The sequence below is a fragment of the Octopus bimaculoides genome, unplaced genomic scaffold (assembly GCF_046866305.1).
Source record: "Octopus bimaculoides isolate indiv1 unplaced genomic scaffold, ASM4686630v1 contig82, whole genome shotgun sequence".
NCBI classification, from domain to species: domain Eukaryota; kingdom Metazoa; phylum Mollusca; class Cephalopoda; order Octopoda; family Octopodidae; genus Octopus; species Octopus bimaculoides.
In genome coordinates, this window is record NW_028315332.1 from 127589 (window position 1) to 148104 (window position 20516).

The 20516-nt window shown below is 37.0% G+C and overlaps 2 protein-coding genes across 2 annotated transcripts; both read left to right on the top strand.

Moving 5' to 3' along the window:
- The first annotated feature begins 1434 nt into the window (after positions 1-1434).
- LOC149129281 (uncharacterized) lies at positions 1435-16900 on the top strand. The gene is given in 3 exon segments (XM_089346630.1): positions 1435-1661; positions 11538-12034; positions 12037-16900. Coding segments are annotated over 2 exon segments (1164 nt in total). The 5' UTR covers positions 1435-1661; positions 11538-11544; the 3' UTR covers positions 12711-16900.
- LOC149129282 (uncharacterized) lies at positions 12804-16900 on the top strand. Its single transcript, XM_089346629.1, has one exon. The coding sequence runs from the start codon at positions 12804-12806 to the stop codon at positions 16389-16391; it is 3588 nt and encodes a 1195-aa protein (XP_089202755.1). The 3' UTR covers positions 16392-16900.
- Positions 16901-20516: the final 3616 nt, after the last annotated feature.

Here is a 20516-nt window from a genome sequence, read left to right on the forward strand (position 1 = left end):
ACATTTATATATTTCCCGAAATATAAAAAAAGATGACTTTTCCCTTTCTACATTGTAAGAAGCTGTCAGTCTCCAATGACAAGGCTTTTAGCAAACCACAATGCTCTTCTGTACATGCATGTGTGACTGTCTATGTATGTGTAAGTATGCACACACACACACACACGTCTGCATATATAGTTTTGTATGTATGTATATACAGAGGCAGGAGTGCCTTTGTAGTATGAAGCTTGCTTCCCAACTGCATGGTTGTGGGTTCAGTCCCACTGCTTGGCACCTTGGGTAAGTGTCTTCGGGCTGACCAAAGCCTTGTGTGTGGATTTGGTAGATGAAAACTGAAAGAAGCCCATCGTATATATATATACATATATATATATAGTTTCTCAGTTTATTTGCTCTGTATGTTGTAATTAGTAATACTGTTAATTAATCACTGGACTGGAGGCAAATACAATACACAAACACTAAATATATTATATACATTTGTATGTATTATATTTATATCTATATGTAAATATGCATCTATCTATGCACACATAAATACATCATCATCATCATCATCATCGTTTAACGTCCGCTTTCCATGCTAGCATGGGTTGGACGATTTGACTGAGGACTGGTGAAACCGGATGGCAACACCAGGCTCCAGTCTGATTTGGCAGAGTTTCTACAGCTGGATGCCCTTCCTAACGCCAACCACTCAGAGAGTGTAGTGGGTGCTTTTACGTGTCACCCGCACGAAAACGGCCACGCTCGAAATGGTGTCTTTTATGTGCCACCCGCACAAGCCAGTCCAGGGGCACTGGCAACGATCTCGCTCGAAAATCCTACAGGAGCCAGTCAGGCGGTACTGGCAACGGCCACGCTCAAAATGGTGCATCTCATGTGCCACCCGCACAAGAACCAGTCCAGGGGCACTGGCAACGATCTTACTTGGCTTGCCGGGTCTTCTCACGCACAGCCCATTTCCAAAGGTCTCGGTCCGTAGTCATCGCCTCGGTGAGGCCCAATGTACGAAGGTCTTGCCTCACCACCTCAGCCCAGGTCTTCCTGGGCCTACCTCTTCCACGGGTTCCCTCAACTGTTAGGGTGTGGCACTTTTTCACGCAGCTATCCTCCTCCATTCTCACCACATGTCCATACCAGCGCAATCGTCTCTCTTGCACGCCACAACTGATGCTTCTAATGTTCAGCTTTTCTCTCAAGATACTTACACTCTGACGGGTATTCACATTGACATTACACATCCAACGGAGCATACTGGCTTCATTCCTTGCGAGCTTACATGTATGTACATTTATATACGTGTGTGTGTGTTTGCGAGTATTTTTCTCTTTTTCCCTGAAGTGGGAACCTAGCACACACATCCATATATACGAGTATATATATATATATATATATGTATATATATATAGACATAATATACAGACACACATGCAGGACGTGTCTAGGCTTTATCATTGGTCTACGTGATCAAATGCATAACAAATTGTCTGCAAATTTCACACTACACACACACGAGACGTTAACGCCCACTTCTTCCAGCTATCTATAAATAAGCCTCATCGGCAGAGATTATCACATTTTTTGCCCGTTCTTTCAACTGAACTCACAGAGACAAAACACTTGAGGTTGAAATTCAAACACAGTTATTGACTCTAGTAAGTACTTTTGTGATAATTATCTTCATTAACAACTTACTAACACATTTACAGTGTGAAATATTCATTACAACTATTTCAAACCTTAGTTTTGCTGTTATATTGAAAATTGTTTATTTTCAGGCAGTATTTTACAGACTAGAAACTGTTCAAACATTTCATTTCCAGAATATGATATAAAGTATAGTTTGCTTATAACAATATCACGACTATTTGTTGGAAATTAAGGGAATGGATATGTTCATCTAAGGATACAGCATTTTAAGTAATTTCCAATTGATTTCTAATTCTCAAGTGAAATTTAAAATTTGTAAATCAATTTTATGGTTGTTAAATTGTTTGTTTTTTGTAAATTTAATGTTTCCAAAGTTTAGTCAAGGGAGAAGGGCCTTGCCGATGGCCCTTTATATTTCCAGGGTCTTCAAGAGTGGTGAATGGAAGAGAGACTTTCTCAAAACAAGAGACCTAACATGAATACATACAACAGAGAAATCCTCTGTTAAAAGGGCCAGGTGATGGTGTTGAAAAAGGTGATAGATTAAGTCTGTAACCCAGGGAGGCAACAAAAGGATTTGAACTCACCTTTTCGTAACCAACCCAGCTGAAACTGACTCTGTAGTACAAATGTCTTGCTTTAACAAGTTTTGAATTAAAATCTTCCACCAAACCTTAGTGACAATTTATGTTCCTAGCTCTAGCTTAATGATAACAAAGTTATTTTACTAAATTCTTTGTTATATCTAAAGTAATTGAAAGAAACACAGAACATCTCAAAATAAATCCAGAAACAAAAGGGTTAAATACTACAAGAAATCTTGTCAAATATATAATTCCATGTGACCACCACCTCAGACTGGCATTTTAATTATTGACCCTTGCATAATAAAAATCAAAATGAATCTCAGCATGATTTGAACTCAGCAGACAAAGAGTTCATATAAACACCACAAGGTATTAAGTCCATACGTTCTAACGACTATACTAATTGATCTTTTTCTTCTTTCAATCAATGAAAATTTTAAAACTGATTTTGATTTTCATATCAAACTTTGTACATAAATATAATTGTTCTGGTGATTTTATTTCTATTTTATATCTTGAAGCAAACAAGAAGAATTGTTTAAATATTAAACAATTTGGTGACAACATATATTTTCTCTCAGCACATCTTTATCCTACATCAACATTTTAATGTGCAATGCATTAAATATGTTTTCTCACCATCTTCAATATTATTTATCAGATGGATGGCTTCTGAGAATTATTTCACATTGTCTACAATTATTATAAACTCTATTACAAAACTAATACCAAAGTCCCAAAAATGCCCCTAAACACATGTCAGATAATAACAACTTATGGGTGGGGTCATGGCTAGAATGTCTGACCATAGGGTTGCTAGCTAAGAATTAACTTTCAGTTAAACATCAACAACAGAAACCATAATTTTAATAATATTTTAAACAAATATATTTGTTACATTTCAAATATTCTGTTTATAAAAATCATCATCATCATCATGGTCGTTTAACGTCCGCTTTGCATGCTAGCATGGGTCGGACGATTTGACTGAGGACTGTTGGACCAGGTGGCTACACCAGGCTCCAATCTGATTTGGCAGAATTTCTACAGCTGGATGCCCTTCCTAACACCAACCACTCTAAGAGTGTAGTGGGTGCTTTTACATGCTACTGGCACGAAGGCTAGTCAGGCGGTACTGACAACGGTGTACTTTACGTGCCACCTGCACAGGAGCCAGTCCAGCGGTATTAGCAATGAACTCGCTCGAATGTCTTTTCACGTGCCACCGGCACAAGTGCCAGGAAGGCGACGTTGGTAATGATCACGCTCAAATGGTGCTATTTACGTGTCACTGGCACGGAAGCCAGACAGCTGGTGCTCTGGCAACGATCACACTCAGACGGTGCTCTTAGTGCTCCACTGGTACAGGTGCCATCACGATTTTGCTTGACCCAACAGGTCTTCGCAAGTGGAGTTTAGTATCCAAAGAAGGAATGTTATGCGTAAGTGGGCTGGCTACATCTCTGGCAAAGGCCTTGGATTTTGGTCTCACTTGGCTAGCCGGGTCTTCTCACGGACATCATATTTCCAAAGGTCTCGGTCACAAGTCATTGCCTCGGTGAGGCCTAATGTTCGGAGGTTGTGCTTCACCACCTCATCCCAGGTCTTCCTGAGCCTGCCTCTTCAATGGGTTCCCTCAACTGCTAGGGTGTGGTACTTTTTCACACAGCTATCCTCATCCATTCTCGCCACATGTCCATACCAGCGCAATCGTCTCTCTTGCACACCACAACTGATGCTTCTTAGGTTCAACTTTTCTCTCAAGATAATTACACTCTGTTGGGTATGCACACTGACATTACTCATCCATCGGAGCATACTGGCTTCATTCCTTGCGAGCTTACGCATGTCCACAGCAGTCACGGCCCATGTTTCACTGCCATGTAGCATGGCTGTTCGTACACATGCGTCATACAGTCTGCCTTTTACTCTGAGTGAGAGGCCCTTTGTCGCCAGCAGAGGTAAGGGTTAGGGTTAGGGATGTGACAGAAGTTGGTTTCTGAACATTTTCAGTGTTTATTGCACCTGAACATCTGCCACATACAAAAACTAACTTCCTAGTTAACCTGCCTTTCATATTGCTGCACCTCTTATGTGTCCATAGCTTGCACTGGGTACATCTTATAGAGTTTCTACCTACACCGTTTCTACAGATCGAGCAGGGCCATCTACCTGAAGGGGTTTGTGTTTTGTCTACCTTCCTACTTATTAAGACATTGGTTCTAGCTAGGTTGATTCTAAGGCCCTTTGATTCTAGTCCCTCCTTCCACACCTGAAACTTCTCTAGTTCTGATAGTGACTCAGCAATTAGTGCAAGGTCATCAGCATAAAGGAGCTCCCAGAGGCATCCTGTCTTGAATTCCTCTGTTATCGCCTGGAGGACTATGATAAATCGGAGGGGGCTGAGGACAGAACCTTGGTGGACCCCTATCTCTACCTGGAATTCTTCACTGTACTCATTGCCAACCCTCACCTTACTGACAGCGTCTCTGTACATGGCTCGCACAGCTCTTACTAACCATTCTTCTATCCTTAGTTTCCTCATTGACCACCAGATAAGGGAGCGGGGGACCCTGTCAAAGGCTTTCTCCATGTCAACAAAAGCCAGGAACAGAGGTTTATCCTTGGCTAGGTATTTCTCCTACAGCTGTCTTACCAGAAATATCGCATGAGTGGTGCTTTTACCTGGCACGAACCCAAACTGCATCTCATCTAAATTTATTCGCTCCCTAATTAGTTGGGCTATGACCCTCTCTGTGACTTTCATTACCTGATCTAACAGCTTGATACCTCTGTAATTATTTGTATCTAAAACGTCACTTTTACCTTTGTAGCAGTTGACTATGGTGCTGCTACACCAGTCATTGGGTATGACTCCTTCGTGTATCACCTGGTTAGCAATACGGGTGACTAGGCTATAGCCGACACTGCCAGATATTTTGAGCATCTCTGCAGTGATTCCTGATGGGCCGAGGGCCTTCCATGTCTTCATACTCTTAATCGCTTTATCTACCATGGTACTGTCAATTCGGATAGCTGGTCCCTCTGTTGGGTCGATATTCGGCAGACTCTCTTTCTCCCATTCATTCTCTTTATTGAGCAATCTTTCGTAGTGGCGTCTCCAAACCTCTTTCTTTGCAGCTTCGTTTAGTGCAAGTGTACCATCATCCATGCGAAAACATTTCTCTCCCACGACATCACGATTCTCTCCCACACACTGTCTTGCAACACAAAATACTTCAAGTCTTTGGTCCTCACGGCACAGAACATTGGCAAATCTTTTTCTTATCTGCTTCCCCTCTGGCTAAATAAACCTGTCTCCTAGCTTCCCTTCTAGCAGTCTGATACAATTCCCTGCTACCTCCGTTCTTCCAGTCCTTCCAAATCTGTTTCTTTTGTCTAATAGCCCTGTCAACCACATTCTTCCACCACCACGTTACTTTGGGTCGAGAGGGGACTTTACACCAGCCACAGGTCTGGTCGGTGGCTCTCAGCAGGTTATCCCATTGAAACCTCCAGTTGTCTTCCACCAACTTTATAAATTGTATTCTGACATTACAAAAGTTTAACATCCTATTAAATTTTAAAAGATTATATTTTTAATATATTTTTATAAATTACATTTAAATATTGTATTTGAAGGAATAATCTGTTATAATTTGGTAAATTTAGAAATATTCTTGGAGATTTCTGTGGTATTAGCTTGGTTGAGAAATAGAATAGTGTTTTTTCTTTCAAAGTGTAGATTTGTGGATGAGAAAGACATGAATAATAATTGAAGAGGGGGTGTGACATTTATAGAGACAGGTTAACAGATTAGATGGTGGTGGTCATGGTGGTGGAGAGATTTCAAGTTATGTATGTAATGTGTGGCTGATGTGTTTTACTCCTTTATTTATTGAACCATGGCCATGCTGGAGCATTGCCTTCATGCATTTAACTGATCATATGAGCACCAGTATTTCTTTTTAAGTCCGGTACATATCTTAACTATTTGCGGATCAGCTAGGTTAGGAAATGAAGTTGATATTTTAATTAAGCAATAAGTACTAACACATTTATAGCATGATTAAATGATGGAAAGTATATATATATATATATATATATATATATATATATACTGTTTTACTCTTATTTATATTAAGAGCATTACTATACATAAATGCTTCATGATGGAGGGACTCTTAAAGTCAAAACTACCATAATAAACACACTGTACCAAACATGGTATGCTTGCACTGACGAGTAAAAAGTGCATTTTGTGCACTAATTATGAAATCATATGATATGCAGCTGATTTTGAGAGGCTTGCTTCGAGTTGTATTCCCTCACGTTCAGTACAATCTGTTTATTATGGTAGTTTTGACTCATGTACCCTTGTCTTGACATCAGATGCTAATTATAAACAAATGTCACGTCACACAAACAGTGTCACTTGTTTGCAGTGTTCCACCAGAAAACATATCCAACCATTGTGCTGTTCATGTTTGAAGAACTTGGTGAAATATTCTCTTGCTTGAAACCAGGTGAGGATTGGTGAAACTAATCGAGTGTAGTCATAGACTTGACTGAGTGGGACTCACAAGAACCTGGCAAGGAACAAAACAAAATTATGAGAGGGAAAATACAAAAAAGAAAATACATCATCTGATGTATTATAAAGGTTTTGACATCCATTTTCCCTAACTGGCATGGGTAGGACAGTTGAAGAGGAAGCAGTGAGCCAGAGGAGATTGGTGAGCTCCAATGAAAGATTTGGCAAGATTTCTACAGCTGGATAATCTTCCTAACACCAAATGCACATACACACACGTGTGTGTGTGTGTATGAATGTATAAACATGGGTTTACTTATGTTTGATTGTACATCTGATTTTGTATGCTAGCATGGGTTAGATGAATATATTATTGTAACATTGTTTTACAGACAGACAGCCTTCCTAGTGCTGATACAAAACCATTTTTGCAAGAACAAAAGTTCTTATTTCCCATGTCTTCCAAGGTGGGGATGATTGGTTGACAGATGTGACTGCTTGGAGCAACTTAAAATAGATTGCAAACATAAACAAATGCACAGACACCTACACACACACACTCAGCTCGAGTTCACTGCTTCCGGTAGCAGAAACAGATGGAAGCTAATGGAAGTGATTACATAACTCATATTCCTTTGTCATTCATTAATTCATATCTATAAACATACATATATACATACACAAACATTTATACATGATTATGTGAAGGTACATTCATATAACTAACACACATATCTGTGTGTGTATGTGTGTATGTGTCTATATATATATATATATATATATATATTAATATTTAGCAGAAGTAACAAAGTGACCCAAGAGCCGAAAGTTTCATTTATTGGCATTTATAAAGCTGGTTCTTTTGAGGTATATTCCCAGACCTCCAAAGAACTAGTTTGATGAGTGTCAACACATGAAACTCTCAGATCTTGAGTCACTCTGTTAGTTCTGCTAAATATTAACAAAAAATACATTACACATATACTCACATTTGAAGTTTTATTTTTCTCCATTTACACCTATATATATATATAGTCTACACCTTCAGCCCTTTTACTACCCTCTCACATTTATCATATCCCTATCAATCACTTCCAATATCACACATCCTTCATATCACCCATTTCACTGTCATCTGTGTCCCTACTGCCATACCCCTATCTTTCATCTCTCAATCACTCTCTCTTCTTTTTACTCTACTATCTTATTGTAAATCTCTTCTCTTCGCCATTCTTCCAATGAAACTAGGGATGTTACTGGACCTACCTGAGTCTCTCCCCAACACTCAAACACTCCTTTCCATATATTTATTACCCTCATCCCAAGGTATATGTGAAGCCCAGAGATTGAGGGGAACTTTTAGTTTTGTCAAGGACATGGCAATTGTCTCCAGTGATGGTGCCATAAGTTGCACCCAGTGCACTTTGTGCAGTGGTTGGTGTCAGGAAGAGCATCCAGCTGTAGAAATAAAATCAGAAAATGTAACTTCAGGCAACATACTCTTTGAACCATCCAACCCATTCCAGCATGGAAAGTGGGGGTAAAATGATGATCATACATACGGATGTATAAATATACATATGTGCATCCTTGTATATATATTATACACATTCATTCATATATATGTATGCATGTGTATTGACTGGTTTCTGAAACAATGTAATCTAGAGATGAAATCCAAGTACATAGTATGAAATAATGTGCTGTTTCATCAAATTATTTTATACATCCTTTTTTTCATTATGTATTATACTGTTTTATTCCTACCCTTTCTTGCCAAATAACTTTTTGTGCATTTTTCTTTCCTGATCCTAACACTGCTAGCTGAAAGTAACTGTAAGAGGTGTATCGTGTGTGTGTATATGTGTATAGGGGTGGGGAGAGAGAGAGAAAGGCAATTATAAGTCCAACAGCTGTTTCTGGGGGTTTGGAGATCCATAATAATGTTGGTAGGTAAATGTAGTCCATCAGTTGTTGAACTTATAACACCTTTCTTCCACTGCTTTAATTTTCTCTGTTGTTTGTACTCTGTGTAAGTTGAATCTGTTAATATAAATATCTAATATGTTCATGCTTAAAAAATTCATCATCTGAAAGTTTCCACCTTTTGCTTTCTCTTATTTTGCATGGATACATATATACATATTTTGTATTTCATACCCGATCGGCTCTTGTGCAGGTGGCACATAAAATACACCATTTTGAGCGTGGCCGTTGCCAGTACCGCCTGACTGGCCTTCGTGCGGGTGACACGTAAAAGCATCCACTACACTCTCTGAGTGGTTGGCGTTAGGAAGGGCATCCAGCTGTAGAAACTCTGCCAAATCAGATTGGAGCCTGGTGTAGCCATCTGGTTTCACCAGTCCTCAGTCAAATCGTCCAACCCATGCTAGCATGGAAAGCGGACGTTAAACGATGATGATGATGATATACAATTAGATTAAAGTCTTATATAATTATTATGAGTTTTTGTATTAATTCCAATTTAATTTTACAGTTGAAATATTTGCAATTATCTGGTTTACTCTTTATAAACTTTGTTGTCAACAACACCAATAACAACAACATAGCCTTATCCAGCTTTTTCCAAAAATATGTTCTTGTTTATTCCATGTATATGCAAAGAGCTGACATCCTGAAGAAGGTCACTTTTACTTTCCATTCCTCCTGGGGTCAATACAGTAACAGTCATTATTTTATAGACCAAAGAGGAGGTGGAGGATCATTCTGATGATGATGAGTCACCAGAATGTCATTAAACACCCCACCAATATTTCCTAATCCACCTCATTAAACCCCCAATACTTCATAATAAACTACACCAAGTTATATCTCCTCACCTAACACAAAACAAAACACACTTCCCCTGCCAAACCCCTTTTTCATACAAACACATCTTTCTCATTGCTACCCAAACACTGTCCCTTATATTGAATATAATTTAGATGAACCTACCTTTCGTTAATTAAGCTTATTCATTAACCAATCTTTATTATCTCAATCAGGAACAAATAATAACGATCCTCTCAACATGCTGTGTATCAGTGTGATTATATGGAAGCCCATCTTTTGATAAGCTTTCCAAGTTAATCAATGTTGTCTATGATAATTGTGTGGATTATATTGGAATGTTGAGAGATTTACAGCATTTGTCAGGTTAAGAACCAGTTTCATCTCCAGCTTTATTGATATCTGTTAATCCAGGTAAATATGATGGAAACCAAGCCAACCATGACGGTCCCATCATTTCCAGTACATATAATCATTAGTAATACTTATATTCCATCTAACTAGCAAAATGTTCAGTCTGTCTTGTGTCTGACAAATGTCTATGAAACATAAAGTCTATGTTTTCCTAATTGTTCTGTGTTAACGAAATTTGAACATGATTGGTGTGTGTTGGGACATAATATAGCATGTATATCAATTAAAGTTAATTTTCTCGTTATTGAGTACTTTTGGAGCAGGGGAATCTTTCTGACTAATTATCTATATCTATACTATATATAAAACACAGATGTGTGTGTAATCGCTTTTCACGTGAAATCGACTTCACCAAATGCTTCCATACTTGTGATGCATGAATAATTTGACCTCGGATAAATGTTAGGCTCTTCATTTGATTTTTTTAATTAAAAATAAATAATATTGCTTTATATTTAAGATTCACTTCTTTAAAAAGGTTCCTCAATGTCAACTTCCAGTATTGACGTAACAAAAACAAAAAGCTTCACTCTCTATTTTGTGTGTGAGTGTGTATGAGAGAGAGAGAGTAAATACTACATACACACTGCTCTCTCACTCTGTCTCACACACATACACACGCGCACACACCCCTTGACTCACTCACACTCTGTCTCTTACAAACACACACATACATAAATGTATACAAACATATTTACAAAGACACACGTGTGTATGCGCGCGCGTGCGTGTTTGTAAGAGACAGAGTGTGAGTGAGTCAAGGGCTGTGTTGTCATATTCATACATCCAAAGATGTATGTATATTTATGCATGTACGTATACATGACAACAAACCTCTCTCTCTCACTCACACTCTGCCTCTTACAAACACACACATACATAAATGTATACAAACATATTTACAAAGACACACGTGTGTATGCATGCGCGCGCGCGGGGTTCCACAATCGCCATTTATTTCAATTACTCTTGTGAGGATATTCACGTAAATCATTTTTTTCATTTAATCCCCATTTTAATTTTCGTAAAAGTTTCCAAGTACCAATGAGGCTTTTTGGCACATCTTCAATTTTCCCCATTCATGAGAGGCGCCCAGCCATCATTCATCTGAGAGTCCATCTACAGAATGTCCTCTCAAATTTCTATACAGCATATTTTGCCTTTTTTTCTTTAAGTATATAAGCAACAATTTCATTCCTGAGCAACGCCGGGTGCCTCTGCTAGTCATTAAATAAATCTAAACCACACGTGATTATTACTTTGTGATGTTGAGAGCAAATATCATTTCCAGTGAATATAATTATTGCTAATATTTAGACTCCATGTAATTAATGAAACTTATTAATACATCTTAAAATAGATTGTAATAAGTTGTTTAATTCTAATCATTATTATTACAACTGAATGTTGTTTAAATATTGATTAGACAAGATTAATTTGCTGACAGAAATACATAAATGTTTTGTTTGTGATTTTCAAATAATGAAGTAAACATCATCTCCCTGAAACTTTAATATTTTCACAAAGCTAAATGTTTTCCTTATATTTCATTACAGATTCACTATGGAAGACCAAACAAAACCTACCCCTCAGAAAAGGGCTTTAAGGGACTCAACAACAAAAAGGGATGAAGAAGGAGTTCCCGAAGGATATTGTAGTGTTAGTAGTTCAGAGGGAGAATCAGCAGTGAAGGCCATATCTGATGCAAGACTCACCACACATGGAGACAAAGAAAGCAGAAAAGAAACTGAAAAACAAATAGTTGCTAAAATACAGAGGATTCGTCTGCAATATGATTGCTGCATGATGTTTATGGAGCATTTAGTTAAGGAGAGGAACTATTTTGAAAGTCTGGGATTAAGTGCCAATTGTATTTTAGAAAAGGTCAAAGAGGGACTTGAAATTTTGCTGAAATATACTAAAGAACAGAATATTTCTATTGAGCAGGATCTCAAATGGTTTCAACAAAGACTCTTTGACATTTATGTCACCAGCAATCCATACAGATGGAAGACCATTCAGACACCAAAAATAACCACAAAATTTCGGCCTCTTTGCCCAATATTGTCATCATAAAAGAGGGAATACTAACATATTCCCACCATTGTATGACAATATGTTGTGTGACAAGAAATGGTGACAGAAATGATGTCCATTGTCCATCTTCTGTCACCAGTTTCACCAGAATCGGTCAAGACATGGTTCTAGCGACTCTCCCCTTCCGAGAAATGATTCTCATTATCAGCCCCACAACTTTCAATATTAAAAAGATACAGTTGGAGTTGTATATGGTGAGTTACTTGGAAGATTCTACACTTATAGGTGTAGAAATGTTTGGTAAGACTGTTTACCAAATTGATTGGGAGGAGAATAGAATTAAGCACCAATTCATTACCAAAGAAGCACCTACAGATATTGCTGTAGGGGTCCACAATATACTTTTAATTACATTTTCCAGTATTAACAGAGTAACCTGTTACAATATGGATGGCCAACAGTTATGGGTGGTAGAGACCCATTCTCTGCACTTCCCAAGTAAAAACTCTCTGTACCAAAGCTATTTCTATGTCCTCCAGGGACAAATTATTTACAGGATTTCAGCTAAAGGTGGTGTGACAAAGAGGGACATTGGCAGGAAATGCCGCTCTATTTCTGTTGGTAAAGATACCATTTTGGTAACAGATTATTTTGGCAAACCACATGCCATTCAAATAAACAAAGACTTTTGACCCAAACTGTCACACAACCACCTGCTACATACCCCCAGTTTGAAAGACTATATTCATATTGAGGATTGCGACAACATTACAAATATTCTACCTATGTCTACATCTTCTATATTTATAATTTACAGAAACAAGAAAGCTAAATTATTCACTGATGATGGGGAAATAATTAACCAAAATAATTTAGTTTTCCTTGAGCTTCCTTCTTTCTCTTGTAGAATAAACACAAACAGATTCTTGGTATTTTATCGTGAAATGAAAGGATTTCAGTATATCACCTGTCCTGAACTAAGAAAAGGCCCTTTAATAAAGGTCCAAACTGATTACATGAAAATATGTCATATTGTATCAAATAACTGTTTAGCTGTGACCACCACTCAAAACAAAAATGAGATCCATATCTTATTGATCAACGAAGATAAAGTTGACATTACAGAAAGAATTTCTTTGGAACATTCTAATGTCACCATTGCTGCAACTCCAATTAATTTTGTAGTCGTAGATGGAAGCAAAAATAAAATGGTATTCTATTCCACATGTGGTGAAGAACTTTTTCAAAAATACCTTCCATTCTATGGCTACCCTCATCACATCTACTCTGATAATGTTTATTTTTATGTCCTCTTCAAGAGACACTCTATTCTGATATGTTATGATATATATGGAGAAATGAAATGGCAGTGGCAACTGCCTTTCTCTGTTCACCCTCACATTGCTGTTTTCCAAGGGACTGTTTATCTACCAGACACTCAACTCAACAGGGTCCTTCTTTACAAGTATCAGGACCGGCCGTCTGGCTGTTGTTTACACCTGAAAAATCCTTATATCAGAAATCTAAATCTACGACTCAAAGAAAAGGAGAATGACAAAAAACTTGTCATTGGCGAAATATGTAATCTGGAGAATGGACAGTTGGTGGTGTCCGACATCAACCATGATTGCTTGTTATACATTTCTAATGAAGGAGACATTGTGTCGAGATTATCTCTGCCGTCTACAGCTACAGATATATGTCGATGGGATTCTAATCAAATAGGTGTCACATTACCCCTACAGAAACAATTAAGGGTCATTGGAAACCTATCAAAGACAGTGAGAAGTGTATCATTAAGGCAGCCTTATGTACGGGTGTGTAAGATGGGTGAATGTGAAATTGTTTGTTATTGTGATAAACCATCACATTTAGATATTTTAGCCATCAATTATTATAATCAAGTTGAAACAATTAAGACAATTAATATCCCTTGTTTTGTGAAATCATTATCAATAGACAAGAAAACAGAAAAGCTATTAATTGTTACTAAGGGAAAAGCATTTCTGTACAATACTAGAATAGGTGGTGGTGGTCATGGCAGTTGTCAGATGGTTCCCAGTGTTTTAATGTCCCAAGTGAAACGTCCCCTCAATCTCTACGGTGGATCAATTGACCAAATGTTTGTGTGTCTTGTAGACAGCAGCCGTATGTTTGCTATAAATGATCATAATTTGTTGGTTAATGATCTCGTTACAAATAATCAACTTAATTATTATATCGACCTGGTAGGTGTATTTTCCAGAAACATTTCTCTCAGTGAAATGTTGTCTTCTTCTTTATATCTACAGGATCTGACAGTTTCTGATAAAGGCAGATGTATTCCTCTCCCTCAACAATTGGGGGACAAAAAACGAGTGAGGATTGAACATTTGGTTATAACTGAAAATAATCTGATTGCAGGATGGAACGAGAAGAATGGAAACATTAAGATATTCACATTGGATGGTCAACTTTTGGATTCAATCAAATTCAATGTTTATCAGAATATTAAAATGTGTCGATGGCAGTCAAACACACTGGTCATTACGAATTGGGATTGTTTTCATAATAAGAAATACCAACTGTTGACATTAAAAGTGGAATTTCCATTGTCGTTGGTAATTTACCAAACGAGAAATAAATATGAATGTCTGGCTTCTTTATCAAACAATCAACTGGTTTTTAGTAAAAGGGAAGATGTATGTCATTTCTATTTTGTTGATATTGATGAAATACATTCGAATGTGAAGGAAATAAAACAAATAGACATACCTGAACCATTAATAAGGAGAAATGAATATGGAAATTATGATTACATCCAGGATATTAAAGTTACTGCTGAAGATGTCATCATTGTCTTAAACAGAAGATTCATCATTTTCTTCAACAGTGATAGTCAATATTTGCATTCAGTCAGACATTACATGAAGTGTTATCTTAGTGTCTTCAGGATGACAATTGATGACAGTTTTTTGTACATTCAGGGTGGATGGGAGAAATATTTAGGTTCATCTGAATATAAAAACATTTTGTGTTTGACCCAGAATGGGGAATACAAGAGAATATTTTTAAATAGAAGAATCTATAAAGATAAATTAGAATTCTCCAGTATAGACTGTAAAGGACCAAGGTTTGTTGGAAGCCCCGAGAGGAGAATGAATGAATTGTATGTTGAAGGGTTGTTTATGGTGAATCGAGAAAGCTTCCTAGTTGCTCGTTTACAAACAGACGAATTTCCTGTTCAAGTAAAAGATTTTGATATTTCTGATGAAGGAAAGACAGTTGTGTGTGAAAAAGCCAATAATGGAAATGTTAAAATATTTGATAGATACGGGGAGCTGCTATGTCACAGAAATGTGGCAAGTTTAGTTGGTGGTGTGTGTTTTACACAAGGAAAACACATAATGGCCACAGTTCCTAAAAGAAAAGAAATATTTCAACTGAATGGAAAAAATTTGCAGAAATCTAAAGCTTGGACAAGTGTTATCCCTTATGGTGTAATATGGAGAAATGTGGGGGGTATTTACTGGTGTCAACATATTGAATTGATTGAATGTCATTGCATAAAAATTGATGGGGACCAAGTGAAGGTTCTGGAATCTGTGTCGTTATTAAATCTTGATTCTGGTCTTTGTTTCCCTTCCATTACATCTGAAACGAACAAGGAAATATTCAGTAATGAATCAATTAATAAATTGAAATACATTGGAGGAGATGGAGATGGAGGAAGAAGAGGTAAATCAGGTGAAATAATTAGTAAAGGTAGATTAAAGGTGAGATGTAGTAATTACATAGCGGAGAATAATAATTCAGGAATTGATGAAATATCAGTGAGGAGACTTCCATATAGAACAGCAATGGTCCCTTTTTCCATTCCTACATTCGAGGAACCTGTTTATTTTGATTTTAGGGACATTAGGGACCGGAACAGAAAACTAATTAAGTTAGATGAGAATGTGAGTGTGTTGATATTTCGAGAAAGTGTCACATTAATCAGAACAACAACAACAACAGTGGACATACTTCAACATGAACAACAAGAAGAAGAACCACTGGACATTTGTCGGTGGACAGATAAATGTTTCATTGTCGCCTTTGGGAAGGAAATGAGGGTCTTCAACAGGGATCTCTGTTGTTTAAAAACCATCAGAACTGAGAAATACTACAAAAGGATTTATAAATACAATGACAATCAACTCGTGTGTGGTGGTCATTATATTAGAGACATGACTCAAGAAGAGAGACACAAGGAATACCAAAGAAGAAGGTACAACAACAAGTATTACTATTATTGCAAAGACAGCGACATCTTTGACTCTTATGATGTGGATGTGGTTGATATCAAAGTTGGGAAATGTAAAGATGAAGTGTGTCGTGGGGAGATGAGGTAAAAGGGAAGATTTGAGGGTGATGAAGGGGTGGTGGATGTGGGAGTCACATCTTTTGGTGATGTTGTTGTTGTGAGGAGGGAGATGGAGAAGGGGGAGTTTGGAAGGCAGAATGTTTGGGATGGTTGGTGTTTTGTGGAATGGTTCAGGAAAAATTCGTTGGTGAGGAGGATAACAATAGAAGACAGGATGTCTTCTTTTCTGGAACATTATATTCCAAGACTTCATTTAACCATAATTGGTGAATGTGTTTATATAACAGATAGAAGAAACAATATTTACGAAATACCTGGACATATTGAAGGGGAAACATCTGAAGATGAGGAAATCCTGATATCTGAAAATAATTCAAAATATTTACTCCTCAGAGGAGATGAAAATGAAGTCTGTGAAGTTCTTGGTTTTGATATTTCAGAAAATTCTTTGATGGTTTTTGGAATTATACCTGGACTTCAATCTTTTGCTTTTTTTTATTATGACAAATAAATATTTCCAGAAATATTAAACTTCAATCTTACTCTTTCTTCTTCTTATTATTATTATTGTAAATGGGTTCACCTGGGAATCGAACCTGCATTGCATACATTGCATTCTACACACTAACAATCAGTGTTATAACATTCCTCAACACACACTCTTTGTGTGTGTAAATACTTTTGAATGTATATGCATAAAGAGGTACTCCAGCATGGCAGCATTCAAATCACTAAAACAAGTAAAAAAAAATGTTTAACAGTTCTGAGATAATTTTGCAGTTTTAAATAAAATGTGTATATATATATATATATATATATATATATATATATATATATACGTATATATATATATATATATATATATATATATATATATATATATATATATATATATATATATATATACGTATATATATATATATATATATATATATGTGTGTGTGTGTGTGCGTGTAATGTTTAAATATCCATGTTTGTGTATGTATTATCGATATATATATATATATAGCTGAGTTTGTGAGTGTGTGTGTATGTGTATCCGATTCATACATTTACACAATTCCAAATTTCTTCAATGAAACAATTGGAATTAATATTCTAAATACCATGTTAGGTACGACCGTGCGAACTCATAAAAGGAGATATGGTGACGAATGGAAGAACAGAGGACTCCTTTTATTTAAACGAGTCACACAGTCGAACATACAATATATATCAATGGATGATATAGATGATATGTTATACGACGATAACATAGATGACCCGTAATGAAAGACCACAACCGTATTAGATGAATAACAGAGATATTTATTGTAGTGTTAAAGATGTATGTCTGTGTGAGAGTGTGAATGCGACATATAAGAACATAATCAAAGACAGGCCGTCGTACAAAGAAAAGTGTGTATGTGAGTGATACATGTGTGAGTTATTACAGCAGATAGAAAGAGTCAGTAAATGACACGTGAGCAATTATACCAGTTCGTTAGTACACTATAGGAAAAGTTCTGTATGTGAAAGTGAGGAGAGGCTGAGTGTGGCAGTGCTGATCACTAGTTGTGATGTCGTGGCATCGATGCCGGGCCGTGATTCTTGTTATACAGATGTTCATCGCTGGCTGAGAATTTCTTGTCTGTTTAAGAACTCTTGTCTGTTTATTTACCGTGGTGAAGCTGAGTCACCTAACAGAATCGAAGAGAGAGATGTGCCGCGGAGTTTGGTGTGGTGTACATAGTAAATCGTGTTGACGCTGGTAGCGTAGAGGCTGCTTGGTAGGTGCTCGTAGAATCGTGTTGGTCATGATGATGATGCTGGATAGTAGTAGTAGACTCTTGTTGCTGATGTGGCGACGGCGGAGGTCATCGTGGCTGGACGAAGCTGCTGAAGTGGTCGCTGGCTGCTGCTGCTGTCGTGTGGTACACGGAACAGTTCTCAAAGAGAAACTGGACCGAGACAAATTATTGGGTATGAGTTAAAGCTATTTATAACAAACTATGGGCTCCCGAAGGCTTCAGAATTTTACTCTATCACGTGACCCTATTAGGGGCCGTGATTGGTCAGTTTGCGTTCTGGCGGGAACGGTTCGAAGAAGTTGCCGATTCGAATAATGATCAGTCACGTGATGGACAAGGAATGGGTTCTCTACTACGCTCGCATTTATTTATATTTAAATGAGAAGATTGTATGTAATGGCAATAGTAGTTTTGTATCTAATGACGATAGGTAGTTTCACTACAACCATAACCTAGGTAACTGCGTCATTTTTTCCGTCAAAATCAATCACAGTTACCAATAAAATCCATTAAACTGCGTAAAATAACATTTCCCCGCTCTAATAAAACCTAAATTTCCTCTTTCTACGAACTTTACAAATCCTTTCAACTCCTACTTCTCTTATGAACGTTTACGAACGATAACTCCTACTTTCTCTTATGCATACAAAGTCATAGATTAAACTTTGCTTTTAGTTACGCTGTATGTAAACAAACAAGTTTGTTTTTCGAAGCGCTGAAATGTATGGTAGTACAAGTAGGAAGATAGATTTTATTCAACGCATAGATACTGAACAGTATACATATAAGGGATAAAATCCTTTTTTCTTTTTAAAAGCATCTATTACACTATTTTCCTTTTGTTTCTTAACTCCCGTAAGGCGTCTCAGAACATTCACGCTTTAGTTTGACCGACAGGATAACACATTGAAAAATCACTGAACTTCATTACAAATGTGGGTAATTTTTCAGATTAACACTAGCACGATTTTCACTAGGGTGTTAGGGTTACGGTTAGGGGGTAGTCTTCAAGTTTAGGGATAAAAAAAAAGTAAATAAAAATCAAGTGAAGTAACTGAACGTCTTACTGTCTTACCAGTATTATCCGTAATACTGTGTTTATAAATAAATCACACACGTGATTTGATTGAAGTTAACTGAGAGATCGAAAATGCCTCGTGGAAGACCGGAATATTTTTATTTACTTTTTTTAAACTCTCTAAACTTGAAGATTACCTTATTTTCATCTTATCTACACGAATTTCTATGGCGGAATTCAACCCCAAAAGAAAAAAACATTCGTTTATTTTTTGGCTGCAATTTCTGACGTTTATAATGTTGAGTAGGTTAATTTCTAGAACTGCATGCTGACCCTTGAATAAATATCTAATATCTGTTGAATTTCATTATCATTTCTATCGACAAAGTTCTCTCCTTCTGTCTCATGCTGTTTTAGAAAAAAAACCCGTGTGTAAAAAAAAAACAAAAAAACACGTGTGTGATTTATTTATAAACAGCTAAAAGAAAACACATTTCAGAGTAGTACGGACAATACTGGTAAGTCGTTCAGTTATTTCCCTTGAATATTTTTTCTTTTCTTTTTTTAACTCCCTAAACTTGAAGATTACCGGGTTAGGGTAAGTGTTACGGTTACAGTTTTAGGGTCAGGGTTAGGGTTTAAGGTTATGGTTTAGGGTTAGTGTTAGGGTTAAGTAATCATGCGGATGTTAATCCGCAAAATTACCGAAATGTGAAAACTACCGACCCTGCCATCTATTATAACTTTTGTTGTCCTGTTTAGTATATACATAGATTATGCCTGCAAAGAAGAGAGCTTGCTGGGGAAAGAAAGCAACCGGTTTAAAAAGACAGCAACAGACTGCAGCAATTCACCACATTTCAGAAGCTACTTTGAACATAATGCAAAATGGTGCATCAACATCTTCTGCCCAATCTGTTAGAATTCTGGCAAAAATGTGTAGCAACAGATCACCAACAATTGCTTCATCAGAAATTGCCGTCCTAGCTCCTGCGAAAAGGGATTACCCTGCTATGTATAATCAGGGCAGCGCAAAAAGTTGTTTTGCAAATATCATTTGTATAGCCAATTACACGGATGAAACTTACGTACGATTAATAATGTTACGCAAAACAGCCTTCAAACTTGCCCTTTTAATTTCATCGTCGTTTGAATTACGAACATATTTACATCATAAGTGTGGGCGTAATAAGTCACAGCCGGACAACGTCGGGTTATACTGCTAGTACACATATATATATGTATGTATGTATAAGTATGTCTGGTGGCAAACCAGTGACTTTCATATCATTGATGTTCCATTGAAAAGCAGACGACCGAAAGCAACAACAGAAACATCAGCAGC

Excerpts from the sequence above, each read along its gene's own strand:
- LOC149129282 (XM_089346629.1), top strand. The coding sequence starts at position 12,804 with ATGTCTACATCTTCTATATTTATAATTTACAGAAACAAGAAAGCTAAA.